This window comes from Rissa tridactyla, chromosome 1 (assembly GCF_028500815.1).
Source record: "Rissa tridactyla isolate bRisTri1 chromosome 1, bRisTri1.patW.cur.20221130, whole genome shotgun sequence".
Taxonomy (NCBI): Eukaryota; Metazoa; Chordata; class Aves; order Charadriiformes; family Laridae; genus Rissa; species Rissa tridactyla.
This window is the reverse complement of record NC_071466.1, coordinates 133,811,831-133,831,892: the sequence shown is the minus strand read 5'-3', so window position 1 is coordinate 133,831,892 and position 20,062 is coordinate 133,811,831. Positions and strand designations below refer to the sequence as shown.

General features: G+C 43.0%; 1 protein-coding gene across 5 annotated transcripts in view; it reads left to right on the top strand.

Moving 5' to 3' along the window:
• The window catches only part of CLCN1 (chloride voltage-gated channel 1), a 67,060-nt gene that overhangs the window by 5,964 nt on the left and 41,034 nt on the right, over window positions 1–20,062 (top strand). For 2 of the 5 annotated variants that reach the window (XR_008464037.1, XM_054187091.1), the window contains exon 1: window positions 18,719–19,114. The exons of 1 other annotated variant lie outside the window; for it this stretch is intronic. Coding sequence is in view for 2 of the 4 variants with exons in the window: in XM_054187091.1 (XP_054043066.1) it covers window positions 18,926–19,114 (189 nt within the window). In the remaining 2 variants the exon portion in view is untranslated. Of the gene's footprint in view, window positions 1–18,718; window positions 19,115–20,062 lie in introns of those variants that run through there. 2 more of the 5 variants (XM_054187097.1, XM_054187104.1) reach the window with 2 other exon arrangements.

The window sequence follows — 20,062 nt, the reverse complement described above, 5'->3', positions numbered from 1 at the left end:
ATTAAATTATTTGAGACAAGTTTGGGGTGGGGGGTTGGGTGGAAAGACCATGTGCCACTATTCCTGATGTTTCAAAAAGTTAGACCTGTTGCTAGTAAAATTGTCAACAATGGCAGTAGAGGGGCAACTGGAATACAGAGGTTGCTGCCTAAGCTGTACAGCAGGTGGCATTCAAAGTACAGTGCATGAGAAATAATGCATCAATACAGAAACGTACAGCAAATACAAATCCTCCAGGTAAACTTGGCTACTGTTGTGAATCTCCACAAAATCACTGCAAAGAACCCGGGCATGCTGGAGAGAATCTCGCAGTATATGCACTACATAAAATTAAGTTATTTTGTCAATGCTTGCTTTAGTGAAGTGGCAGGAAGTTGCTGCTGAAGTTGCTGCTGTTAGTACTGATAGAATTGTACAGCTTCTACACACCTGCATGATACAGTGGTAACTCCGTTAACTCACCTTGTTAACACAGAGGGAGGACAGACATAGGCTATTAATGTTGGACACTACCTTATCTGAACCTGCTTATTTAAAGTGTTTTCATTTACTGTTAAGTGGCGTAGAACCACTCGGGGAACCAAATTTCGTTGCTGGTTATCTGCATGTGAAGGCATACTATGCTTTTGTATTTGATAATGGTACAAGTCTCCACACTGGCCATATGAGTAGCAAAGAGATTCTTCACAAGTTGTTACTGCAACAGACACTTCAGTCTTTGGACATTGCTAAGGATATAGGCAGGGTTAAGGGATTTGCTCACATTGTTAAAACTGAGCCATATATCTCTACAACAAATTCCTGCCTCCCGGTGAAGTGTTGATTCTTATGTGTCCTTAAAGGAACCAAGTGACTGTTGGGATGGACAGCCACCCATTTCCACAAAATATTTATAGAAGGTCATGGATCAAGAATGTTTGTCTGTCAGCTATTGGCATCGAGAGTAGATTCTAAAAACACAGAAGAATACAAAGCAACTTTACTGCACAGTGCTCATGCAAGTTTGAGTGACACCTTTTCAAAGCAAGCCATTACCTGCAGCTCTAAAAACTTTGACAAATGACAAGCAGTATGCTCTTCTCTGATTTGGTGATGTGAGGAAACAGTGTTTAAGTTCATTAGCTCGTGGAACCTCAACTTAGTTTCAGATTGAAGTTAGGCCAATTAGTCTTAACTGTGCATAGTCTAGCATATACATTCTTTGATCCCGTGTAAACTACTAAAGGACTATGGATATCTTATCTATAACCCAAGACTCAGAGCTACCCAAAGCTCTACTGGGACATCAAAGAGAACAGAATTTGCCTGAAGATCACTCGCAGAAGCCGACAAAATATTTCACTGTTAAAAAGACATTACTGCTTTTAACAACTCCAGAAAAATAACTATCCCTTTTTGAGTATGTAGTGAGCCTAGGTACAGAACACAGCTCTGCAGAGAGACTTAAGAATTAGGTGGGGCTTTCTTCAGCCAGCTGAAAGAGCCTCATATTCACAGTCCCTGGAAGCAATCTGCTGGAGCAACAACGCAGGAGGGCACAAGCAATCCAGGAGATTTCTGGAGTGCTTCGACAACAATTAACACAAAATAATCAAGGAGACAGCAAGGGAAGGTGCTCTGCTGGACCTGATACTTACAAACAAGGAAGGAGTGGTTGGGGGCGTGAAGGTCTGGGACAGCCTCAAGATCTGAGGAGGGAGAAGGACTAAAAACAAGATCATGATCCTTGAGTTCAGAAGAGCAGTCTTTGGCTCTTCAGGAATCCGCTTGGAAGAATCCCATGGGATATGGCCCTGAAGAGAAGAGGGATCCAGAAGAGCTGGTTGATGTACAGGAATCGTCTCCTCCAAGCTCAGGAATATCCATCCCGATGAGCAGGAAATCAAGGAAAGGCAGCAGGAGGCCTGCATGGATGAACAAGGAGCTCCTGACTACATTCAGACACAGAAAGGTGTAAGCAGGGTCATGTATTCTTGGCAGGAATACAGAAACACTGGCCAAGTGTGCAAGGATGAGTTTAAGAAAGCCAAAGCTCATCTGGAGTTTAATCTGCTGAAGGACATGAAGGACAACAAGAATGGCTTCTACAGGTATATCAGCAGCAAAACAAAGGTGATGGAAAATGTGAGCCCTCTGCTAAAAGGGCGGGAGACCAGGTGACAAAGAGCAAGGGCCCTCCTTGGAAGAGGATGAGGACAGGGAACATTCAAGCAAACTGGACATACATAAGTCCAAGGAACCTGATGTAGTGCACCCACAAGTGGTGAGGGAGTTCGTTAATTTCATTGCGAGACCACTCGCAATTATTTTACTGAGGGCTGGAAGAAAACAAATGTCACTCCGATCTTCAAAAATGGCAAGAAGTCCAGCATACTACAGGCTGGTCCACCTCACCTCATTCCCAAGAAAGGTGATGGAGCAGCTCATCTTGGGAACTATTTCCAGACACATGAAAGGCAGGAAGGTGATTCAGAGTAGTGATTCATGGATTTATGAAGGGAAAAAAAAAAATCACACTTAACTAACCTGATAGCCTTCAGTGATCAGATGATAGCTTGGTGGATGAAGGGAGAACCATGGATTTTGTTTATCTTTACTTCAGCAAGGCTTTTGACACTGTCTCCCACAACATCCTCAGACCAATCTGATTAAGTACAGGCTAGACAAGTAGGCCTCAAAGTGGATTGAAAACTGGCTGAACTGTGGGGCTCAAAAGGTTGTGATCAGTAGCACAAAAGCCAGCTGGAGGGCAGTCATTAGCGGTGTACCCCAATTGTTGACACTGGATCCAATACTGTTTAACCGCTTCATTAATTATCTAGACATGATGTAACTGAGAAAACTTTTAGCAAATTTGCAGATAATACAAAACTGGGTTGAGTGGTTGATACCCCAGAGGGTTGCACCTCCATTCAGAGGGACTTTGACAGGCTGGAGAAATGGGCAGAGAAGAACCTCATGAAGTTCAATAAAGGGAAATGTAGAGTCCTGCACCTGGGGAGGAATAATCCAATGCACCAGTACATGCTGGGGACTGACTGCCTGGGAAGCAGCTTGGCAGAAAAGGGTCTAGAGCTCCTGGTGGACACCAAGTTGAGCGTAAGTCAGTAGTGTGCCCTTGCTGCAAAGAAGGCTAATGGTATACTGGGCTGCATTAGGAGGATTGTTGCCAGTAGGTTGTGGAAGGTGATACTTGCCCTCCACTTAGCTGTGGAGAGGCCACATCTGGAGTCCTGTGTCCAGTTCTGAGCTCCCCGGTTCAAAAGATATATGGAACTACTGAATTGAGTTCTGCAAAGGGCCACAAAGATGAAGAGACTGGACTATCTTTCATATGAGGAAAGGCTGAGAGAGCTGGAACTATTCAGCATGGAGAAGAGAAGTCTCAGGGGGGAACTTATCATCTGATGGGAGACTGAAGATGATGAAGCCAGACTCTTCTCAGTGGTGCCCAGTGACGGAACAAGATGGAATGGGCACAAATTGAAACACAGGAAATTCTGTCTGAACATAAGTTTTTTTGCTGTGATTGAGCACTGGCACAGGTTTCCTGGAGAGGTTGTAGAATTTGCATCCTTGGAGATATTCAAAAGCTGTTTGGACATAACCAGGGCAACCTGCTCCAGCTGACACTGCTTGAGCATGGTATTGGACGAGATGCAGGTGTCACACCCAAAGTTCAAATATCCTGTGATGCTGTAATTAACTAAAGTACTCAGAGGAACAGCAGTGCAAGTTACCTACTGGTCAATAAGATTATTGTCTTCTAAATATGTCATAGAATGTATTTTTTAATTCTTCGTCTATGATGAACTCTCTTATCTACCCTTATTTTTAAAGGACTCACAAATAACTGGCATTTACTGCTATTACAGAAAAGCAAATTAAAACTGTGTGCCTGCATTGAAATTCCAAGAAGTTGTAACTTTAATAGAACAAGATGCATGTTGTCTGATGAATATATTTTTTTGGTTCTGAACCCACTGCCTACCTCCTGAGATACAGCAAAACAAACCTTTTCAGTTCATTTTTCTCCATATCACTCATGTTTTCTATTCATGTCCAGCCCTTGTTGCCCTTTCCAGCTTGGGAGGCTCAAGTCTGCTTAGCTGTTCTTCAAACAGAAGCTATTCCATAATTTTGGCCGTCCTCTGAAACTCTTCCAGTTCTACTATATCCTTTTTGAGGTTGGGGGAAACAGAAATGCAAATATTACTCAAGATGTAGTTGCATGTTCATTTTATCTAGTCTTATTTTCCTACTTCTTAAACCATGGTTCTAAAAAAATACTGAGGGACTCATTATCATGACCATTCTGTTTAACCCCAATACTTATTTAAGAAAATAGTAAAAGTCAGCTTAAATAGTAACAGCTGGACGATTATTGTGTATGCAAAACTAGAACAGCTGTTCCTCCTCCCAGTCATCATTTATTGTGACTGTTTCACCTGTCCTTTTATCGCTCAGTCATCCTGTTAAGGTCTTTATACAATTCTTCAGTCAGCCTTTCTATTTATTCCTCCGAGTAACTTCGGAACAAACTGTGAGCCCTTTTCAACACCAGAGAGGTATTTCATTTTACACCGATTGGCATCAAGTTTTTTATTAGAGGTAGATAACAAGGCAGTGCGTGTGTGAGTGCGCTGCTTTTAGCTACAATTCCATATAGAAATGGGGCATGTTGGAAATCTCATTTCCATTAATTGGAAGTCCATAATGCTCCAGGCCGATAAGGTAAAAGAACTGCAGGTTCACTTAAGCTTTCCAGGAAAGGTAAAGGCAAATGCAAGATTGAACGCATCGCAGTCGTGACAGAAGAAACAGCCAGGGTGGTGTAGGAACTTTATACCAGAGGTACAAGAAAATCTTTCTCTTGGGAAGATTAAGTAAGCGCTAAGTAAAGTTCTCCTCTTGCCTGAACATGTGTTTTAGTGCTTCATGTGAGGCTGTACATTGTAGCTGAGATGATCTATTGACCACCACATGTAACAGCTTCTTACTTAAATGTTGCTTCCCTGACCTACGGTGAACTCATTCAGAGCAGGACACTGAGAAGTCAACCACATAAAGACAGGAATGTTTTTCCATCAGTTTACCTGTCACGATGCTAAGGGCAGACGTATCAGAGCTGGCGCAAGGAAGGGAATGTGGCTGTCCTTTCTTTGTGCCGCTCGCAATTTTGAGGCAGCTGTGAAGGTTCAGGCCAACACTGAAAAATCTCGAAATATTGTGTGCTTTCTCTTTAACCCAGCCTCTTCTTTACCTTTCAAAAGCAAGGTAAGAGTAGTTAACACTAAGATTTTTTTACTCTTACCCTATGACCCTTAAAGACTTGAGGTGGGGGGGGTTTTGTTTGATTTTTGTTTTGGGGGGGTTGTTTTCTTTTAACTGCTCTCGTACCAGAAGACAAATACCAGACTTGAGATTTTGGAAATGTGGAATAAAGGAAACTAAGAAGTTGAAGGTCTGATACATCACTGGCTTTTCATTAGGCAGGTGCACAGTGTGTCAGGCAGCCTGTTCTGTGTAGGGCTTAGGTAGTAGCCTGACTAGTAGCCCTTCACCACAAGCCCACAGAAAGACAGATTATCCGCAAGAAGTAGTCCTTCCCCATAGTACCTTTCACTCTCCATTCAGTTCTAGCCCATATCACCCTTATTCTTGACTTTTACAGTTCCATCACTGTGGGAAACTCTTCAAATGCTATGTAGGCTACCTGTAGGCATAACCGTGTTAAAGAAACACCACTCTTGAAGCATGAATCACAACGGTTCAAACTTGTGAGGCAGTACTAACAACTGCCCGAAGTGCCCTACTGGGTCAGCCCTTCTGAGCTCTGCCCCACTCCTTCATCCCAGCAGCATCTTAGGGAGCAGAACCCCAGGGGTTGGACAAGTACTGAGTTGACCTTTTCCTTCAAAAGTGCCAGTCATGGGAAAGAAAGGGAGGGAATTCATATACCCTCAGTTGGTAGCAAGAGATTCAGTGAGTACAGCTTGCTTATTATTTCTTGATGTGCTATTTCTTCCAGCCTTGCTTGTTTTATATTCTACTCAGCCACCTAACTCCTGATACCTTATAGAACCTGACATCCTTATAGCAAGTGCATAGTATAATGTTAGTATAATGTATTGACAAAACACACTAAGATACTCTGGCATACCCTTTCCAAATCCTTCCACAAGGATTTTTGATTCTTTCAGAACCTCTAGTTGTTTCCACTTCCAACACAACTGCTATTTACAAGTGTAGGCTTCTCTCTCCTTCTCTCCACTTCCCCACATGAATGTGTTTGGGATCTTGGCTAAAGAGAATGAGCAATCATCAGCTGATGACATTTTGCTACTGAATGTGGACTGTGAGACTGACACAACTGATTCCATAACAGTATGTCAGCTGACTGTTTATCCTTTTGAGGGTGAAGTTTTATAATATAATGTAATATAATATGATATGGTCTAATGTCAGGTAGTTGTGAAAAGGGACAGACTTATTTTATTCTCTCTGGTTTTGGACATACTTTCCTACTGCTCTTGTCATGAAGGATCTAATGCCTATGGCTGCAATGTTAAATTAGCTCAGGCTGTTGATTGAACACAAATCTAACCCATCAAGCAATTAGTTTTCCATCAACCCAGCTTGGTCACCTCTCAGTCACATGATTGCTCAAATCTCATGAAAGGAAGAGAAAATTGTTTGGTAGTACAGCTTCTTGCTATGGACTGTTTTAAAGAATGACCTTGTACCGGAGGGACAGACTAGCAGCAGGAATCAGACTTCTGACGCTGAACATCAGGAGGGTTATCAGCACGCTTTCAGACTGAAGCTTTAGGAGAAGATAACAGGTGCAAAAGCATGTTTTCTTCCGGTCATTTTTATGAAGGGTAGTACAGTTAGAAAAATTCTGTATCCTCAAGTGCAGGGCATATCAAAGTCTGTGAACACTCAAATTAGACGTAGAAAGAAAATATCATCCAATTTAAATAGAGTACCAAAACAAGAACCAAAGTAGTGGTATACCTACTTCTATGCAAATGCTAGAATTATGAAAAATAATACATAGGACCAGTCTCTAATCCTAACAGGAGATACACCAGGCATGTTAAAAAATTTGTGGCAGACAATGAATGGGAAATTTTAATACTAGAACACAAATTATGCAGAAAGATAAGGTAAACCATAGCAGCCATAGAGTAGTACTATATGCTGATGAGAACCTGGATCAAACTAACAAACTCAGCATCAGAACAGGTTGAAATTTCAGACCTAAATAGAAAGTGTCTAGTGTTGGAACTGCATCACCACCTTCTGAACTTAGACTGCAACACTGTGATATGTTGATTGAGATCAGAGAGCCAGCTAGGACAGAAACTACAATAGTCACAAAAAACTGCCATGACCCCCATATAGGCTGGGCAAAAGTCACATTGGGTTGTGAAGTTGATGCAATTGGTGATTGTGGAATAGTCAGCTAAGGAAGTCCACAAAAGGTTCTGACTAGATACTGCACTAAAAAATTCAATTTCTTAGTTGAAACCACTACTACATAGTGACTGCAATGTGCTTGGAGCCAATACCCCTATGGAAGCAACAAGGGTCAAAAAATCCACTAGAATGGATCAAACAGAAAACCACATAAAAATGAAGAAACCTTTTAATCAATTAAGAGATGCGACCAAAAAAATGAAACATTTCCAGAAGACATGGAGGTTACTGAAGGACACAATATTGGTATCTAAAGAGATCAGGTCCACATACAAAGTCCCTGGTCCTTCTTTCATCTGCTTCAGATCCTTAAAAAGAGTGCTGTCCTCTGCCAGGATGCAGATGATATGCATCATAGAACCTTATTTTTCTCCAAGGTGTAGAGGAATTGTGTGGTATGATCTGTCTCCCAAAGGAGCTGCATAAATGACCAGAAAAAAAAAACACACCAGGACAAGCAAACTTCCAAACGCTATGTCTTATCCCACTTGTCCCAACACTCACTGTGGAAAGATGTATCACAAGACAGGCAAACACCCACCCAGTTCACAAACCTCCTGTTACAGATGCCCTGTTGCCACATCCTTCTGCTGGCAGCCATCTCTACATGTAGCTGTGGCAAGATAGCCAGGCACCCACCAGTTCCCAAAGTTTTTAGCCCTGTTTTTCCACAGGTCCTGCAATGCCCATGTTATAATGGCCAGTAGGCCAGCAAGCAGTGACGGCCCCCCTCGCAGAGAGTACATGGTTGTCTGTGAAGGGCAACAGTTCAGTGTCAGAGGCTGTCTGGTGAGATGTTCCAGTGAAAGATGCAGATTCGGTCTAGTCAGGAGTGGCTCAGCCTGATCTCTTCCACTTGGATGTAGGTGAAAAAAGTACTATTATCTGGCTGGAGGTGGTACCAGGTGTCCCCTAAGGAGTGCTGACCTCCTGCCATCCTGATGATATCTGCCTCTTCCTGTTAGCAGGGCAGAAGCAAAATTCACAGGCAGGGCCAGACACTCCTGTGGACTGATACTGCTAAGAAAGGCATCCTGATAAAAATGACATTACAGACCTGGTATCAGAACACAGATATTAAAGATGTTAATGCACTTCCAAGCAGATCTGAATGTGCAGCAGCTGATTTAGTGCAACGATCATGTTCCCCAGCGTTCAAGACTATAGGTCAAGAGAGGACAGGGTTGTAATGTTCAGTGTGGCAAAACTCAGTATGAGATTGTATAGACAGACATGTCTGTCCAAGCAGTCTTGCCACAAAGTATAGCTAGATTGCCAAGCAAGGAGAGTACCCTGCCCCTGCAGAGACCATATCTCCCTCTCATGGGGTTTAATGGTGTGATTTTGAGCTGTTTCCCTTAGAGAAAGAGAGAAGGGGTGTGAGAAACCTTCTTGGACAGCAGTGGTGGTGCCAGTGGTACCAGCAGTGCTGTATACCAGCAAGTTCTGTAGACAGAGCTGTGGTCCCCATGGTACAGGGAAGCACTCTGCCCTCTGGATCCCCTTCCCTCCTTGAACAGGGCCCTTACTGATGAAGATGATGTTGTAATCTGCCATGACAAGGGTCAGGTGCACCTTCTTCCCAGAGCAGCGAGTCTTCAGCAGGTGGCACAGCTTGTCCCTCAGCATAATGGGTCTGAGGAGCCTGCAGACTTGTGTGAGTTGACGGTCCTTGTAGTGCCCAAAAGCCTGTAGACTAGGTAAAGGTCCCCAGCCCAGCTCAGCCAGTGCTTCTGGCAGAGAGCAACAACTCTCCCCCTGACAAAAGGACAAGAAGCAGAAGGAGTAGGATTTGAAAAATTTCACAAGGACCATCTCTGCTTTTTATTTGGTTTGTTTTCTGACTAATCCCTATCAAAATATGCTATAGACATAATACTACTGTGGAATAGAATATGACTCTGATACAGATGGGCAAAAATCGAGTTACGCCCAGACCAAGGGCAGTGTCTGAACAAGATACCACAAGTACTCTCAGTGATTTTTGCTGACTCTGAACATCAAATAATGCACATGACCAAGACTGCGAGCAATGTTTTTAAAAATATGAATACAGCATCCAAAAATCAGTAATTTCTCATAAGCAATCTGAGTTAGCAGCTTCTAGAACTTATTTCAGTTCTCAAGTTAAATAGAAGTTATAATGGTTCCCATCGTTTATTGTCTATGCCTTATTTTTATTTGGCCTATTATTCCTCCACCACTCCTGACTTTGGTCAATAGGTTCTAAAGTCAATCTACAGCCCCTCCCTGGATTCCTCTTCCAGGTTTTTTGCTTTTTAGATGGCATGGACATTACATGTCAGCCCTGAGATACGATGCCATTTGTGGGACACTTCCTGCACTTTCTTCTGCTGACTTCTCTTGTCCTGGGCTTGAAATACCAGTTTACCTGTCCCTCTAACATCTGGAGATTGTTGGTCCCTAATGGGCCTGGGGTACTTTTTGGACCTTTTCCCCCTGTGACAGTCAAAATTGTCTTTCAGCCCAGAAAGTCAACCACATCCTGGGCTGCGTCAAAAGAAGGGTGGCCAGCAGGTTCGAGGGAGGTGATTCTACCCTCTACTCCGCTCTCGTGAGACCCCAGCTGGAGTGCTGCATGCAGCTCTGTAGTCCTCAGCACAAGAAGGGCATGGACCTGTTGGAGTGGGTCCATGGGGAGGGTCACAAAGATGATCAGAGGGCTGGAGCACCTCTGCTATGAGGACAGGCTGGGGCAGCTGGGGTTGTTCAGCCTGGAGAAGAGAAGGGTCCAGGGAGACCTTATAGCAGCCTTTTAGTACCTGAAGGGGGCCTACAGGAGAGATGGGGAGGGACTCTATCAGGGAGTGGTGCGATAGGACGAGGGGTAGGGTTTTTAAACTGAAAGAGGGGAGATTTAGGTTAGATATTAGGAAGAAATTCTTTACTGTGAGGGTGGTGAGGCACTGGAACAGGTTGCCCAGGGAAGCTGTGGATGCCCCATCCCTGGAAGTGTTCAAGGCCAGGCTGGATGGGGCTTTGAGCAGCCTGGTCTAGTGAGAGGTGTCCCTGCCCATGGTAGGGGGGTTGGAACTAGGTGATCTTTAAGGTTCCTTCCAACTCAAACCATTCTGTGATTCTGTGGTTCTAAAATTGACTCTTTCTGGTAAGTATACAGCAGCTTTAGTTTAATTACTCAGTTCTATGATTCTATGGTTCTAATGAGTTCCACAGAGAAAAGACTTCCTGTAGCCTTCATGCCAAAGCGTGACCCAGTACTTCAACCCGGATGCACTTGCTCGATGCTGTTCTTCCTTTCCCCCAACACTTCCCTACAAGTCAAAGCAGGCGGATGATAAAAGAGGGAGGGAGTCCAGTGAATGTTATGCTGACTCTCATTGTCATCCCTGTATCAGCAGCCGGTGATAACAGGAAAGGTTATTGCCACAGGGGAATTGTTTTGCCCTCGTTTGTGATGGATTTATTATTGTGGCTGCTAAGAGAACTACTATCTTCTCTCTGTTTACCTTCATCTTTATCTCATACTATTACCAGCGATTGTTTTATGGGAAACCGGCAAGACCGGCTGTGCAAGAAGGTTGGGTGTTTTTGTATGGGTATCTGCATTTGGATGGGGGAAGGAAAAGAGGAAGCTTAGTCAAAATTGTAAAAGATTTACTAGTATAACTTTGATAGTAACTAAGGTATTTAAAAATCTTTAATGGTAGTGATAACGTGTCTGTGCTACAACTTTTATATTGACATCATTTATCTCAGTTAGCTGAGACAGGACAGGACACACTAGTGAAGTCAGCAACCAGTGCCATGAAGTTCATAGGAGTAGTTTATAGCATTTGTTCTAATAACGGTGAAAGTCTGATAAGTAAGCAACACCCAAGTGATACTGAGAAAAGTTTTATGGTTGCTTATGTCTCTGCTGCAATCAGAAAAGATAGTCCATTTCCTCCTTTCTATGTGCGTTCCTGACCCCTTCTTTTCTAACATCCATGTGGCCGTGCATCAGCTGGAATGGAGAGCTGACGTAGCTGAAAATTAATTTTTTGTTGCATCAAGCTTCTTGATCATGGGTTCCCGTACCTAACAAATTAGGGCTGTCCTTTTCAACCAGTCTGCTCCTTAAGTCCTCTAAACCAGTAGTGTGATCACACTCTCAGTGAGATCAGTAGATTCTAGGGCCTCAAAGTTGAACATGTATCAGGAAAATGAAATAAATTATTTCTTTCCTTGCATCTGGTTTCCTTACAGATTTCTAGTCCTAGCCATGGCCTCCTGGAGATATCTGTCCATACCGAAGGTCCCTTCTTCTTGCCCAATCCCAGCTCAAGCATACCCCTGATTTGTCCTTGAAACCCTCCCTTTTCATCTCAATCCAAATAATTTTGCTTCATCATCCAGTCCTCTTCCAAAAATTTTCAGCTGTGAGCACACTTCTTCCTAGTTGGCCATGGCTTACATAAGAGGCAGCATTCTTCTCTTGGAATTAGCCGAGTTCAATACAAAACCAGGAGCCCTTCGCACAGCCTGTGCCAGCCCAGTTCTACACAGCTCATCACTGCATTTTCTTTCCACCCTTATGATGTCGGTCATGCTGCTGTGTAATAGCATGATTGACAGATTGGATGTGCAATTATGAAATCTACCTGTGCAACAAGCGATCTACCGGAAGGAGAGGAAGAAAAGCACAAATTACCTACCATGCACTGCCTACCATCTCTCAAGGATGATTTTAGCTGACAACAACATACAGGTCATGGTGCAGGTGACTTATTAGAGAACATTCACCATTTGGAATCAGAGCTCATCGTCTACATATACAGGTAAGGAGCAACTTCCCAGAGAGTCTGTAGATTCTCTGTCCTGGAATAATAATAATTCACAAGCTTAGAAGAATCCCTAATATGTTTTGATCACTAGGGATGAATCTATAGTTCCAGATGTTCCTTAGTCTCTCTACTAAAAATGTCTTCAAGCTGATTACTTCAGAGAATGCTTATGATGCAACATTATTCTCCTGGAAAATAAGAAAGACTCTAAACTTACTTCAAATATTTCATTGACCGTTTGCTAGTTCTTACTGACTTTAGCTGCTTTTGGATGCACAATGCATTTATAAAGTGTTCTGCCTCTCAGCAGCCTAATTTTACTTTTTGCCTCTTTTTTTTTATTTATTAACTTTTTGATACTTGTATACACACTGTGCCTATTTGATTTGCCCTCATTTATTCTAAGTTTATTCTAAGATAAGACAATCGGATTTCTACCCTGCCAGCAAGACAGGTCTTCCTTTGGAAAGCCATTGAGCATATGCAAGGGAGAAATGATTTAGTAGAGGCTACAGAGTGCTGTAGGATAGAGAGCCACTGAGGGAATTGAGGGTTGCAATTTAAGAAGAGGGGCAGCTGTAGGGGAGGAGCCATCCAAGCTGTGGAGGTGCAGAAACAATCTCCTAGGCAATGGAGTGTAAGCATAAAATTTTAGCAGCTCAGAAGGTCACAGAGTTAATTGGAACCAAGGTCACAGTGTGTGGGGGAGAGTTGTGTATAAACTGTATATTTATTTCTGTGCTTCCTGACTTACATACTTTAAGTTTTCTCTATTTAAAAAAAATAAAATAGAATAATCTTATTTTTGTTCTGGTAAAGATAGTTCTGTTTTGAGTTTTGAAGCCTGCTGATCTTGACCTGAAAGCTCACCAGGACATCTAGTCAGATCCACCTTAAAGTTCTGTATGAGGTGGGATCCATTTATACAACCTAATTTTGTTATCTTCTCTTTCCTCTGATTTTCTGTGTCTTGCTCTTGCTGCTGGATTTAAGTAGTCTCTGCTTGTTCTTTCTGCTCTCATTTCCAAACTGTGACCACACTGTGATGTAAGATAAGACAACCTCAAATGAACAAGTAACTTACATTAGCTACTAACATCAACACAGATATGGCTTTGTTTCATTTGATTTTGGGGTGAATTCACAAAGTGCTCTGTGCAGGCTGACAGTTGAGTTGTTTCTGGAACCAAGACACAACCCTGTCCCCTTTAAGACCATTTGGGTTTTCCCTAGTCATGGCATGTAATAATGTCGTATCATGTCATACCAAAAATGTCATCATGTCATATCATGATCCGTTGAAGTTTCCTTCCAAGTTTATCTATTCCAACTTCTACTTCTATGGCTTCTTCATGTCACTGTGTTCCTATAAGTATTTATCTGCTTTCAATTGTGAGATCTACTTCTTTTTTTCCATTCTGCCTTTCCTCTGCTAACATCATCATCTCCCCCTACTTGGAATCATCAAAAGCCGATGATTCTCAAAATCTAGCCTGTTTCTGTCAATTCAGTCTAGTATTAGTTAGTACATGTCCTCTTGAATATCATCATATTATATTGTTATTTCTCCATGATGGAAGCCCTTAAAATTTCTGGACTTTTTCTTTCTACTTCTTACTGTGAACTCAACTCTTCTTTCAAGTGTTCTCTGAGAGTCCTCTGTCATCATCTCTCCATAGCTGGCTTTGCTTGCAATATGGTCCTGTACAGCTTATATTTTTTCTTTTGCTACTGTTCAATCCTTAGTCCATGGTCTATTTCTATCTTTCGCTATAAAAGCTATCTTTTCTCCTAGTCTCCCTCCCTCTGCCTAACCCTTTTCACAGCATTCTTTCTCTCCCAAAACTCCAATTGCCTCCTGTAGCTCTTTGAAGCTTCCATGGGTATCTTGTCTAATAAAATGTCCCATTCAAGCACCTTGTTCTCATCTACAAGACAGTACCTTATGTCTACTGAAGTTTTTTTTCCTGTTCACTCTTTTTTTGCTCCATCTGAAGCTAATGCTTGAGGCAAAGTACACTTGCTGTGACTTCTTTCTGTCCTGCATCTCATGTCCTCATGCCCTTCTGTGCTTTCATTGTCTCTTATTGCCTCTGTGTTTATCTCTCAGAGTTTTAGTTACTGTTAAGTAGTTCTCCTTTTGTCACCTTTCTCCTCTTCCTGCTTCAGAACTACCTTTTTCCCTTTCACCTTTACAGTTTCTTGTGTCTCATTGCCTATCTTTTATATAATCTCCTTCACAGCCTTATTGGGCTGTGTCCTCTTAAGCACAGAATGTTATTTTTTCTTTATTCTTAAATGTCTGCTTTTCTATTTTGTATGCAAGGTTCTGAGCAACAATAACTCTGCCTCCACAAATTCAGATCCTTTCAGTCTGGGGTGGTAGAGGGCTCTGTATCACCATCTGCTATAATGTCTGTGTACTGCTGGTGTACACAGTACTGGTGGCAGCTGAAAAATAAGTGTTGTGTTTCATTCCAGAGGAGTCTGCACTTTGGCAGTGGGACATAAGGTTTCTATACAGTGAGGCTGTGAAGTGGTCTAGATCTTTTAGGATGAATCTGCTAGAAAATCACACACACGCACAAAAAGCTCTAGTATAAGGAGAAGACTCAGAAGTTTGTATGATGTCTGATAATTGTGTAGGCAGGGGACAGGGAACAACATTAAGCTTGTCACTGTTGATTAACAGCACTGGGATTTCAGGTGATAAATGTCCTGGGACAGGACCATGAGAGAAGTGCGAGTCTTCAATCATCCTTGCCCCCATAGTATCAGAGCTTTCACTATAAATGCAGTAGGATGGGAAGGCTAGGAATTATATTTTTGCATCCTGAAAAGCATTCAGAAGAAAAATTAAAGGCAGAGAAAGGGAGACCTGAGAGAAAACTGGGAAGAGGAAGGAGAAAGAGATGTCTGACTGGAGAAGAAACCAATCTTGGGTGAGAGTTCTTCTGATTTCTATTCCTTTCTTTTTCCTCATCTAAGACCCTAATTTGGGCTGTAGCTGTTTCATCTGTCTTGAAGATGTCCTGCCTGAAGGAAGTACCACAGAAACACACTTTGGAGTCCCTTTAGGGCCTGTAATATGCAAAGAAAAAATTGGTGTATGAGCAAGTTGTATACCTTTCCTCTTGCGTGCTGTGCGTCAGTCTAGAAACCTTTGTGAGCCCTTTCAAGAGGCTTAGGTGGACTTGAGGAGTCGAGCCATACGTACAGGTCTTCTGTGTTTGTGACTAGCGCAAGGTGATTATGACATCTTCCTCTTTTTTTACATCTTCCTCCACTTCTGCGCTAGTCTCCTGAACCTGTTGGTAACCTCTCATACAACAGGAGTACTACATTGCGGTGTCCTCAGCCTTAGAAAGCAGGACAGTTGAGCAATAAAGAAAATACATAAAGAAGAACTATGGCAGGAAATTACAGGAAAAGTGATAGGGAAGATTTCACAGCAGCTGCTGGACAACAGGAGTGTAAAAAGGCAGATCTTTTTCAGGATGTGCTCAGTATTCTGTACTTTCGTGACTCTGCTGATCTTAAAACATGGACAAGACAATGGGTAAAGCTGGAACAATACCTTTCATTAGGTCATCTGTGCCAGCTGGAAAAAGTGGACAAGCTGTTGGGTCTACAAGTTCTTTGAGTCTGAAATAGAAGCAGCAGATCTTAAAGCAAATACAAGTTGAGAGCGGCTTCTTTGAATTTAACTAGACTAGTGTCAGTGAGGCTGTGACAAAAGATTATTGGCACCTTGTGGGACAGAGAGGATGTTAATAGTGCCTAGAGAGCTGACAAACTACTTTACTCCTAGGGGAAAGAGGGAGAGGGGTGATTTATAAGCTGTGGAGCATGATAAGGTTAGTGTTCAGAACACAGGAAAAAATGTGACATAAATCCAATATCTCTACAGATGTTATGTATTTTGTCATGCACTGGAATGGTGAATTTCAGTTCTCAGTCTTTACCTTGGTAGACAATATCTGGGTACAGGGATCAGAGGCTGAGAGATTGTTTGATGAGAAATGCTCTCCCACTGGCAATTAGATAAATGCTGGGTCCTTAGCTGGAGATGTCCTTAGAGCTCGGTCCTTAGAGTGTACACATGTACCACTGTGTGCATAATGATCTTCAGTTTCATCTGTATAGTTATCAGTCTACCATTTGGTGCACTGGATGAGGTGTATGGAAAGCATGAGTGAGGGCACAGGGTTATTGTGGGTTGTCTTCTTCACAAGGCTAGTAAAGGTTTGTCATTCGAGGAGCATCTAGAGCCTTTTGGTGAATGTTGGCCTTGGGGTCCTTCATGCTTTTAGTGATGAGGCGAGTAAGGCTGAGGCCAGTTTGGAGCCTGAAAGGAACAGTTCTTGGAAATAACCTTTCAGGGTAGGATCATCTTATTTTAAGCTATAATTATATAACTATTTTCCATGGAAGTTCCACAACAGTATCAGACAAGACAGACAGCCAGGGTTTGATTAGCTGGCAGCGGGGGCTTCTTTTTTACACTGAAGAAATTTCTGATGTGGTATTCTTGTGCCTCTTGAAAAACAAGAGCTAGGAGCGTGCACTGGGTAAAGGTTCCCATTAGTTTTCTCCAGTGGCTATGATGAGTGTTGTCCTCCAGTAAATGTAATAGTAACTGAAGATCTTGTGCTGTATTACAGCTTTGATGTTTGCTGGGGCTTGTTGTGGTTAGTCTTTAAGTTTTCTATATATCATGTACACTTTTACATTCTATACAATTTGTTGTATTTTATACACTATATAGTATATGCTATGCACCTTTTTTTATGTAAAGCTTAGTGACATTTGTCTTCCAAAAGCATCTCAGTAGGTTGGGAGCAGTTAATGTCTTTATGATGGAAATCTATGAGGGTACCCAAATATTCATCTTTGATTTCCTAGACATGGTCACTTGAAACTCTTCTTTAAGGGGGTTCATTACAAGTTTTGTCCTACTGATGGGCCACAGTCTTCCTCCAGAAAACATTGCTTATTGACGGTAAAGTGAGTGCTGGTCAGAATGAAACAGATGAGCCTATATGTTTTTGTAAATATTCAGAACTCACCTGGCCTGCCACCAGGTATGTGTTGTATAGGCTAACAATATCCATATGGATATTATTGCTAATGGGCATGCATATGGATATTGCTAGCAGAGACATTGGAGGAGGTGGGGAGGTGGTTTATGGAGGAAATCAAGTGTGTCTTCCTCTTGGAGACTTTCTTTGTACCCCACTCTCAAGAACCATTCAGGCAGAGAAAAAGCAAAATGAGCCTCCAGGAGAAATGTTTTACAGGGGTCTGCAAAATGAAATAATGAGACTACTGTTCTGGACCCAAAAGAAGGGTGTTTTGCCTCTTTATCTCCCCCATCCTGCCTGCAAATATCTTATCGTGCAGTGTGAGAAGCTTGGAAACCATTGTTCCGGAGGGGTGATAGTGTACAAGAGGAGGAAGAAGGAGTTAATAGCAGCTGTTTAGTAACTGTGTTCGAGGCATGCGGGGTCTTCTTTTCTTATACATAATTTCTAGGATCTTGAACTCACTGCTCTTCATTGGTTCATAGCCATAAAAAGACGCATGGCTACATTCAGCACACTGACAGTACTGGGAGGTGTCTCTAGACCATGTTGCTGGAACATGCTTCTCATTCCTGTCACTGGCTGGTAGCTCACTGGTGTTGGCTGAGCTCATTGCTTTTTTGCCTGACTGAGAAACAAGTGGCAGAGTGGAGAGAAGAAGCTGTTGAGTGCTCTAGCCTGTGCAAAAGTGAGCATCAAGAAGAATAAATTTCTGCATATACCACTAATTGAATACCCACAGAACAATCTGGTGACATTCTTCAAAAGTGTAAAGTGTTCCCCATAAGGGTATGTGGGAAGGCTGCGATTAAACTGCAATGCTCAGCAGTTTACAGGGATGCCTGACTTCTCCATTAGGGCTTGCTGCTTCTCTTGTGGACCACGGACTTAGAAAAATTGTCTCGGGACTCTGAGTGTGTACCTATCTTGTTCTACCTCACCATAGTCGCTGGCATCTTTATGATTGTCAATCAGTCTTTTGGACGCCTGGTATCTGGGAAGAAAACGAGGAAACCCACTGAATTTTGTTCTCACTGCAAGTATGGCTTGCCCAGGACGGGGATGTGTGAAAGAAGAGATCCCCTGAATAATCATTTCTGCTTCCTCCTATCTGCTTTCTGTCTCTGTACTTCTAGCTCTGTCTTACCACCTTCTTTCCTCCTCCCCCCTCTCCCTTCCCTCTCCTTCAGGAGTTCCCCTCTTGCCCACACCTGATATTCAATCCCGTCAGAGTTAGTGCCTTTTGCTGAGATCAGACACGGCACTGGGGAATCATGTGGCAGAGGAAGGTTGCTATAAATATAGTTAAACCCTGCAATCACTGCCTTTGGGCAGGAAGGGGAGAGAGAGGCACAAGGAGGAGGAGGAGGAGGGGCAGAGAGAAAGTGAGTGAAGGAACAGAACAAGTCAGAGTGGTCTGAGGAGAGAAAGAAAGGAAGGAGGGAGCAGAGGAAAGTGCGGAGGCCAAGCTCTTGGCCAGAACATGAGGTGTTCTAGGTAAGGCCCAGAGAGGCAGCTCCGTTACAACTGAGCGTGAGGAAGAGTAGAGGCATGGAGAGCTCAAAGACCATGACGCAGAAACCCAGATCGAAGTCAGCTTTGTGGGGGGGCACACCGCAATACGACTATGTCTGCTTTGAGAAATGCACCCGTTACGGGATACCTGTGGAGGCAGGACGCGAGGCCGGGGGGACAGGGGACGACCTGCACTACCTGGAGAACTCCCTCAGCTACCCACAGGTAGGGCTGGACAACTGGGACATTTGTGGCAGCACAGGTCTCCCTGGGATCACATAACCTCTTGGGGCTCCCAGAACGGTGCTGGTAGAGCACACATCCCTGTCCGTTCCCAATCCTACCAACTCTGCCCTTCGTTTGCTGACTCCCAGGTCAGGCATTGACTTTCACGGTTGTACTTACATCCAGGAGGGCTATCAGCATTTTGAGTCAGGGGTCATTTTCACCTGCCATGGACACAAAGAGAGTTAGAATGGGCAAGCTGGGATGGGGAAAATCAACCAGGCCATTAATGTGTTTGTAACAGCAAAGAGAAACTGCAGCTGCCTTCATCTGCATAGTGATAGTAAGTAGAGCAGAAGAGTGACTATAACCAAAGAGAACAGTGATGTATATAGATGGGTATCTATCTGCATAGCTGTACAGAGGAAGTCGTGCAGAGCTCTGTTATGACTTTTCTTGGATCAAAAAGCCCTTCTTGGTCACAGAACCATATTGATGGTTTTGGTAACTCTTAGGGGAGCTGTAGGTAAGGGATTTTCTAACCCTTAAACTTGACCTGACTCTTGCTCTAGTTCATACAAGTGGCAGTTTAGAAAAATATCTGGGACACGGATGTACTCTGGTTATGGCTCCTTGTTCCATTATCCTCTGTATCTCCTCTACCTCTCCTTTTAGGACAGCCTCCTGCAAAGGGGAGGTTCTATAGCAGAGTCCTGGTGTCTTATTTCCTACTACTCTGCTCAGACTAAGCTGACTTAAGAGGGCTTTAGAGCAATGAAGGATCCAGTCAAATGAGGAGGGAGAGAGCACGTGAATGTGAAATTCATACAGAGTGGATGTTTCTCCATACATGAATGCAAACTGCCTTGCATGAATACTTCCGTGAATGATTGGGGGATGAGGGAGGGGATGCATTAATCATCTCCTGAAGACTTGTGATTTAGTGAT